Source organism: Phaethon aethereus (assembly GCF_964289735.1).
Source record: "Phaethon aethereus genome assembly, chromosome: 1".
Classification (NCBI taxonomy): domain Eukaryota; kingdom Metazoa; phylum Chordata; class Aves; order Phaethontiformes; family Phaethontidae; genus Phaethon; species Phaethon aethereus.
In genome coordinates, this window is record NC_138575.1 from 88,825,440 (window position 1) to 88,834,633 (window position 9,194).

General features: G+C 42.9%; 1 protein-coding gene across 1 annotated transcript; it reads right to left on the reverse strand.

Moving 5' to 3' along the window:
- On the reverse strand, window positions 1-7,798 carry HAO2 (hydroxyacid oxidase 2; the record flags this gene model as incomplete). Its single annotated transcript, XM_082000537.1, has 7 exons — window positions 1-56; window positions 1,308-1,377; window positions 3,009-3,167; window positions 4,965-5,180; window positions 5,552-5,835; window positions 6,754-6,905; window positions 7,668-7,798. The coding sequence occupies 7 exons, from the start codon at window positions 7,796-7,798 to the stop codon at window positions 1-3; spliced, it is 1,068 nt and encodes a 355-aa protein (XP_081856663.1).
- Window positions 7,799-9,194: the final 1,396 nt, after the last annotated feature.

The following is a 9,194-nucleotide window of genomic DNA, read 5'->3' on the forward strand; positions in this document are numbered from 1 at the left end:
TCACAGCTTTGAGAACTGAACTAGGTGTCGGCCAATCTCTGAGAGGCTGGCACAGCCTGAAATAAATAGAGAAATTTAACATGTTGGTGAGAGAGAAAGGTCTGTGGATGGACCTTGGAAAGCCCCCTCTCTGAATCACAGTCTAGTCTTGTATGGGCCATGTGGGGATAGGTTGGTACTTCAACAGCTCACTCACAGGAGCCCTACTCCTCAATGGCATCTTCAGCCTTGAGGTTAGGCACAGGGCTTCCCGCACAAGAAGAGTTAGTTAGAAACATGAAAAAAAAAAAGGATCCGTATAACAAGGTGAGAAGGAATCCATCTGATCCAGCCAGAATTGAAAGGTAGACAGAAAAGATACCAGGATTGTTGTATGTCAAATGACCGGAGGTGGAGATTTGCATTGCTGTTTCATTTGGTCAAACCTAGGTGGGATTTCACAGCCCTGCCAAAAAGGTCCCAACCTGCTACTCTTGCCAAGTTCAATGCCCTTTTGCATGTAGAAAAGTGTGAGAGCCTCCTGGAAAAAACCCATTTGTAGGAATTTTTACTAGTTGAAAAAGCAACCCAAAAAACCAGCCTATTAAGAAATGCCCAACGCAGTCAGCGTTGCTATCCACTTGAGTCCATGGTCACCAGAGCATGAAAATCTTTAAAACATGATTTGAAGTGGGATAAAACCCTTTTGCTGATGTCTGAATACTTCTGCACTGGATCTGCATGTTGTTCTTGTTCATGTGTGAAACTGGAGTTTGCACTGGGCTGTGCAAATTTGCTCTTAGTGAGGGGGTCAAACATGGCAGCTACAGGTAGGAGCATGAGTTAGCAATGCAGAATGAGGAACAGTAAAAGCTTGGAGGAGACATGGAGGCACGTGGGATGCAGATATTTGAACCTGCACCAAGAGACTGTATTCTCTAATACCCCGAGAAAAATTCTGCATCCATTTTTTCCAAACTTTTCATGCAGCAAAAAAAAAGTTTGCATTTTACCCTGGTAAACATTACATTAAATACTGACAAACATATGCTGCAATTCCCAGCAGAACATAAATTACAAGTTTTGCTAAGCTGCACTTAGCAGTTTTGCATCTCTCTAATTGGGTGAGAAATCTGCTTTAACCGACTTCCTCCTTGCAAGCTTCATTGCTATGGCACCTGAAATGCCAAGTGGTTTCTACAGGAAGCAAAGAATCACCCTAAATATAGCAAATAGAACCAGCACAGCTCACATGGATTCTGATTTAAGATGGCTTGCATGCAGAAACCTCTGTATCACCAATTACAACCAACCTGCAAAATGCTTACCAGCTAAGGCCATCGACAAACGAAACTCATCCTGTAGAATTCTCAAAACCTCTTGAAGACCCTCTTCACCCTGCTCCAACAAAGCAAGCAGTCAGGGTTAAAGGAGCACTGGCACAGAGCAACACTGCAGGATCTCTACACTGTGAGAGCTGGGACAGTCCCTTAAGTCCGTGCCAACTCCAGTCTCTCATACAGATGAATGATTAAAATGATGTGATGGATGTGCTGGGTTCATCACAGATTAATTTAGATGCTTTTCCCTTTGTGATACATCTGAACAGGGAAAGAAAACAAAGCTGTTTTTCACTTCTGACATTTTCTAGCTTTTTTTTTCCTTAGCTTTCAGTTAACCTCCACCAATGGGCTTGTTTTAAAATGTCAAGCCTTACAATGCTGACAGTATTTTATGAAGTAATGAGAGTTTTATATATGGTACAGCTTTAAAAACTTTAGTTTACTCAGATAGCAGACTGAATCTTTAAAAATAGTACACTGTGTTTTCCTCCCAGCAAGTGACACCAAGAAGCTAAAAATCCAATAAAATGTACATGTGATTTGGATCTTACTGTAACATATTGGAGGATTTTTTCTTTTTTTCTCTTAAATTTTATGTTTATTTCCTGCAATAAATAATGCTTTGGGTGCATTCATGCCCTTTCCCTCGTGTATGCTAGGGTAATGCCACTGAGATACATCTTTAGGAATACTCTATGGAATATAATACCAAAGCACAGCTGAACTCAAAAAATCCCATCTCCTTTCTTGTGGAAAAAATGTAGGCAACTCACAGCAACACCCTTTTCATGTTAGGCCCTTCTTCTCTGTTTACTGGCAACAGAAACAGTGCTGCCAACTCTTCCAGGTTTCTCAGAAGATTCAGATGATCTCTTGCTTAAAGCCTAGGTACTGGAATCCACAGCAATCACACCACTGGACAGAGTTTTCATTTAAAAGATAGGAAATGTTTCTAGATCATAAAAATAAATATTTTTTCTTCTAGAGAAAAGCTTGAAAGCTCCAATCCAGAGGCTAAAAAGCAAAAATTTAGCAAAGCAAACAACTGGTATAATTACATTTTAATTGTATTATGTTAACCTTCTGCATCAGAGGCCTAATTCATAAATCTGGATCATAGAAATATGCTAGTAGTTAAGAAGCAGCAAAGATGGAATGGAGATAGTAGTGGCACGCTCAGGCCCCTACAAGACACGGTTGTGCTCAGTGTTGTGCAAAATATTTCAGACATCGGTGGGACAGAGTTCTACATGTATTTCTGAAGAATTCATAGCACCGCTGTGAAACTGCTGTATCAAAACCACACATTGTGTCCAAGTAAGCTGACAGCAAATAAAATTGTCAGATTTTGTGGCAAATAAGCCCACCTCCAATTTTCAAAAGCACTCGTGGTCCTGAGTCCTACAGTATTTTAGCACTAAACTGCAACACCAAGACATCAGGTCCCACAAAACAATGTTACCAGCTTCAAAAGCATACTTGAAATTGCAAAATTCAGTGGTATTTTTAAATCAGAGAAGTGTCTGGGTTTGATTTAATTGGGGGTATTTCCACTTAAAATTCAGCAAAACCGAAAAAAAAAGGGTAAGATTCTTCACCGGTGAAAACTGTCTCCATGAGTTGTAAATAACAACAGCAGAGTGTTGGAGAGTATGAGAAGAGACAAACTCAAAGCTCCTTACTCACCTTGTAAGCCAGACCCCATAAAGCTGGTCTTCCAATAAAGACGCATTTCGCTCCCAGTGCCAGTGCTTTTAACACGTCACTTCCTTTTCGTATTCCACCATCTAAGTAAACTTCGACTCTGCCTTGTACTGCCTCCACCACCTCAACCAGAGCATCAATCTGCAAAGAGGCAGCTGCTCTCACCTTGAGGTCAGCTTTTGATTCCAAGAGAAAGAGGAGATATTCCAAAGAGGCAGGCAGGGATGCAGTGCTTTAAAAGCATACCTTCTCAAAATGAAATGTGACAACGCATCACAAATACCTCGGCACCAAAAGCTGCAGAATAAAGTGCAGCTCCCTGTTCTGTTTGCCAGATAGTTAATTCTGTTTTACACTGCTTTGCTTATGCCGATATTCTTTGCTAACACTTCTGATAAGTGTAAAAGTAACATTTTCACTTGCTTTCAATGGAAATAACTGTCGTTAATATCTTACTTTCATTTGAGACAATTATGAATGATACAAATGTTTATAAAAAAGGCTGATGTCAAACTTCTCCCTGCTACTGTCCAAATTACCTAAACTTACATTTCAACCTAATCCTGGTGACCACCTGTCGAAAGCCTCCTCAAACCCCCCGAAGCATCTGTGAGGGATTTCATTTGCTACGTAGTGCAGTCAAGGTCCCGTTTCCTCCAGGCTAAGCCTTCCGATTCCCTAAGGCCCTTTCCGCAGAGCAGGTGCCAGGCTGGTAGTGCAGGGCAGTACTGGGCAGAGACGCTGGCAGCATAACCGGGTCAGGACATTGCACTAGACCTGATTAACTCCTTTGCAGCAAACCCGAAAGCCTCTTTTCTGCAGTCTCTTCAGTCAGAGGAGTATTCCTTTGCCTTCTTTTCGTCTTTTTTAAATTGAGCAGCTATAACTAAGATTACTAAGTAGATTTTTCCAATTGGGTCATATTTTTTTCAGAATTTCAGACTGAAAAGTTTCAGGCTGAAATTTTCTAGGAGTCGCTCAGCAAGAGCAGGGACAATAGCTTCTGCTGCCAGGCATGGCACCAGAGGAGCAGCAGAGCTGAACTAGGTATCTACTAGTTTGTGTGTGTAAAGAAACTTTCAAGGGAGAAGAGCAGTTTAATGTGGATGCCTTTTCTGTGATTATTATGTCCTTAGCATTTAGATTTATTTTTTTTTAATTCATTATTGTCAGCCTTGACGTAGAATAGAAGACAATTCCCTGGCACCTATTTTTGTTTTACAGAGGAAAACAGAGAAAAGAAAGTCCGTAAGATACTATGCAATACAGAACTGTAAAATAAAGAACAACTGGAAAAACTGACAGAAGCCACATTAAACCAGTGAAATACATATATGTCCAAACAACCCACAATTTCTTTGTACAGATAAAAAGCAGGGGAATTTTTCTCCAGATAAGTTACCCTTTTTCTGGCTCATGAAAGTCAATAAATTCCCATTTAGACTTGAGTCTGTAAATATGCAAGCAGACTTCTCACTAAATCTAGCTGCATTGTTTGTGCATGTTTTGGCAGATGTGAACAATGAGAACACGTTATGCCCTCATTTGTACATTTTTGTTTCCAGAACTTCATTTTATTTTTGCTGCAGTGCGCAAAGAGTACGTGTGCACTGCACCAGCTAATGAAGACATCGGCAGAAAACTTTTACTAACTTAGGCCTGTAGTTTGTCTGCAGTTATGTGGGTTCAGTGCTGCTTACAGAACCCTCCCAAGAAGCTAAGAAAATACTTTATAGGGTAGCCCATGCCAAGGCATGCGTCTTACCTGTTTAATGCTAAAGTACATTGGCACACATCCACAGCCACGCAAAGTCCAAACAGACAAGTCAAACACACAAGTCCACCAGACACATATATGCAAAGACGAGCATAGAGATAGCCAGGTTAGCAAAAATGTGCATACTATAAAAATCGTGGGACATCCATTTTCTCACTTACAGTGGCAGGTCCTCCATCCAGTTGCCTTCCACCATGATTGGACACAATAATTCCCTGAACTCCATGTCTCACTGCCAGCTCTGCATCTTCTTTCGTCAAGATGCCTTTGATGATGATGGGCAGGTGGGTCAGGCTCCGCAGCCAGTAGATATCGTTCCAGGTGACCGAAGGATCCAAGCTGTTGGGTGGCAGTCCATACTCAGAATGGTCATCTCCCTATAGCCATAGAACAGAAGGAAACCTTATCTGAGCTGTAACAATACAGAGGCCCCTTGAAGTCCTTCCCTGCCCTACAACAGATTAATTAAACTTCCTAACAGACATGTTCATCAGCTCTGGAAAGCACGTGTCTCCAGAGGAGAATAATTACAATGGAGATGGAGATCAGTGCCTCTAAGGCAGCTGGACTGGGATTTTGAAGCCAGAACCCAAGCTGGCAGGCCGTCAAGCCAGGATGCTGCAGAACCAGAAGGGGTGAAGATACACCCTGGGTACAGCAGTTGCCAAAGCAGCAGTTACCCGGTGGTTTTTGTCTCATGTGGTACACACCACCACAGCGAATGAAAGGACGGGCTCATTTTACAAACCTCAAAGGCTCCTTCCAAGTTCTTCAGTTTCATGTGGGGAGGAAGGCGGAAACCATTGCGGACATCATCGCGTCTTTTGCCCGTGTAGGGCAGATCCGCGGTGAGGACGAGGCCCTGGAAACCCAAGGCCTCCGCCCGTTGGACCAGCTGCTGGGAAACCGCCCTGTTGCGGTGGATGTAGAGCTGGAACCACCGGAGCCCTCCGGGGGCGGCCGCAGTGATCTCCTCCAGCGTGCAGGTGGAGTATGTGCTGGCAATGTAACAGATGTTCATCGCTTTGGCCGCTTCAGGAGGTATTGGAAAATAATCAGAATCAAGGTCATTTCAATAGTCCTGCCAGACACCAGGTACACAAGTTTTTTACATACAGTTTGCAGAGAACACCTGAGCTCCTGTTTTACTTATATCCTACCAAACACAGCACTCTACCAATTGGCAAATATGCCCTTGGGATTGAAAATGGCTATATTTACCATGCACTGTTGTAGGATCATGGTTAAGAAAGCAGGAAAGGGAGAGGTAATTTACCAAGTGGTGCTTTCATTTTGCAACTATTTTTTTAAAAAAACAGGAACTTTATCTTTATGACTATGTCCTTTCAGGAATGCGCTGTCAAATGCACTCAGCGTACACAGAAACACACACTGGAAAAAGATACTTCCAAGGGTCAGCTCCCCAGACCCACCAGAGGATTTTGGAAGAGATGTTATGCTTTTCTCCAAGGGAGAGACTGTTCTTACCAGTAACAAGGAATTTACAGGTTGAGTCCCATCCACCACTTTGATGTCCTATCTAGAGTCCACAGCACTGAGGACCTGTGTGGTCTGTGGTGTACACCAGAAATATGTCCACAGTCTCTGTCTTAAGTTTGCAGCAGCCACAGCACTGAGGACCTGTGTGGTCTGTGGTGTACACCAGAAATATGTCCACAGTCTCTGTCTTAAGTCTGCAGCAGCCTTCACAGGGCTGATCTTGTAATAGTGGTAGCTGGAGAAGTAGAGCAACGTCTATACAGCTTCCCATGCACTCTGTGTCACCAGACCCAAGTGGGTCATCCACAAAAAGGAGCGTCAGAAAGTGGGAAAGGAGTTTTCCCCCTCAAGCCTGAAGATTTTGCTCAGTCACACCAAGTCATCCTAACAGCTTCCTGAGGCTTTTCTACAAGCCCCATTCTGCTACACAGCAACAAAGCAGAAGAGTACCTCTGGCTGTGCTTTTCTCTCCATCAGGCCATGCTAGCTGGTGGAAGCCGGTGGGGGCGATTCCTACAGGAAAGCTGATTTCAGTCCCCAGGAGCTTAGTCCTAATGTCCATCATGGATACATCCCGCAGCATACGTGGCCGGAAACGAATTCTATAAGGCAAAACAACCCCTTCAGGACAGTAGCTGTTCAGTGGCTTTTCTGAAGTTTCATGGAACCCGGGTCTTCATTTACCTATTGTAATAAAGGAATCCGGGCCAATAAAGAAAGCAGCATATAACAAAGGCTCTTTGTCCTTTCCATCTGCTTTTAGAGGTCAATTCAGACAGTATTTCAGCCACTTACACTTTTCATTAATCCCATACTCCTGCTTACTGGCCAGGGTACATAATTTCTGCATTTCCCACCTCAGTTCTCTTACTGTCCATCCCACAGATTCCTTCTACTTGCAGCCCACTCCCAAGTTGCTGCCTTCTACTCTACCATCCGTATGTCTGCCCCCACTGTATATTACGCCTGCCCTCAGTGTCTGCAGCATGTTCCCCAAATCCCATACTACTTAGACGCAGGCTTCCTGCTGTTCACCACATGCTCCCATTGCATCTCATTCTAGTACAGCCACTCATCCCCGCTCCTGTCATACCACACCGTACCACACCGTACCAGACCATACCCTACCCTACCCTACCATTTGCCTGGACCCTCAGCATCTCTTGTGCCTCACACAATCTATGTCATATTCAGGCTAGCATAAGAGCATACAGCGTATGTCATTCAGGTAAGTGCATTTTGCTTGGGGACCACCTTGAAAGGGCAAGGTGTAAGGAATCTTTGCTTGTAAAGTCCAAACACTTGCACAAAAACATAGTTTAAAAGTTTTCTGTACAAGACTCCTCATTTCCTCCTCATATTACCTTTTATATGCCTGGATGTTTTCATCTCGAGTGCTACAGTCATCTGCTCCAGCTGCAAAAAAATCCCAAGCAATCTTGGGTAAATACTTTTTAGCATAAGCTTCAAAATCTGAAAGACACACCATAGCCATTGCTGAGAGAAGTTCTGGGAACCCTGAAGAAAAGAATAACATGGAGCACAAATTAGGTCCCTGAACTGTCATTCTCTCTTCCAGGGTCTCTAATGTCACTTAATGCAAACCTTGGACCCATCTGCTGAGAGGTTGTCTCAGTCTATGTTGCCATTCGTCCTCTCCCCTAGTATAAGGAATACTTGCAGATGCAGTCGTAACAGTAGGAAGAAACTTGCATCTGTGGCCCTCTCTCTTTATTCTGTCTCAAACAGAAACCCGAAGAGGACATTTTAGGTCTTCTACTATTTTAAGATACAGCAATTGTGCAATTCTGTCATAAATTCCATCTTAAAACTTGCTGGCTTATTTGTTCCACTAATTCTCCTCAAAGGTTGTCCCAGAACATCATTTGCTGGAATACCCCTTAGGACGGCTCCCTGACTGAACAATTAGTTATGGAGTGCAGTGACTAAAAACAAGCTCTGAAATCTAGAAGCAAGTAAATACGGAGTCTACATCTAACCTGCTCCAGCATGAACGCATTGTAAAACTATGTCCAGACTCCAAGTGCAAGCTACTGTCAAGGCCGGCGCTGTGGAAAAACAAAGCATTTTCTACATGTCTTCATTTCTCTTTTGTAACAATTATCTTCTGAGTGTTTGCATTACATACTGGAGCACCGATACATACTAAAAAAGGAGCATGCAAAATTTGGACAAACTATGGGAAAACACTGGGAAAAAGTATATTCCACAACATGAAACACAATTCTAGAAACTACCGTCAGTCTTTCAGGGAACAGAAATGACATTGTGTGACCCAGATGCCTCATCAAACCAACAGAAATGCTGCCTAGCAAATGCCTCCTAGCAAATGCCTCCACTTCTATGCTGTTGAACCAGCCAGGACTAAAAGCTATGCAAATTAATGTTTTAGCAAACCATGCCCATATGCAAGGAAACATGTACAAAACACAGACAAAATCAATTTCCTAAATCGTTTCTTGCAATTACTTCCGCAGCTCTGATTAAAATAGGCATTGTGCAAGGTATATGAAAACATGAAGTTTTAAAACAGCTGTGGTTTGGGTCTAATTTTTCTAAAAATGTACAGGAAGAAGTAAATATCCTAGTTTTCAGGATTAGTCTCCCACCGCAGATTAGCAGGGGTTGCAAGCTTCATCAAAACCAGTCCCATGTGTCCAATGTTGTATGCTTCTGGCACAGATAAACACACAGGTTATGTACACAGATCCAACCTGCCAAACTGCACACATGGATATGTCTCACTGACTGAGATGCCTGTGTATCCACTTGAAAATTAGGACTCATAATTCTCCTTTAGCAAAGAGCCAAAGATGAGTGACTCATTGGAAGATGAAGACGTGTGACTGATTTCTTCAGTATTGTTTTGT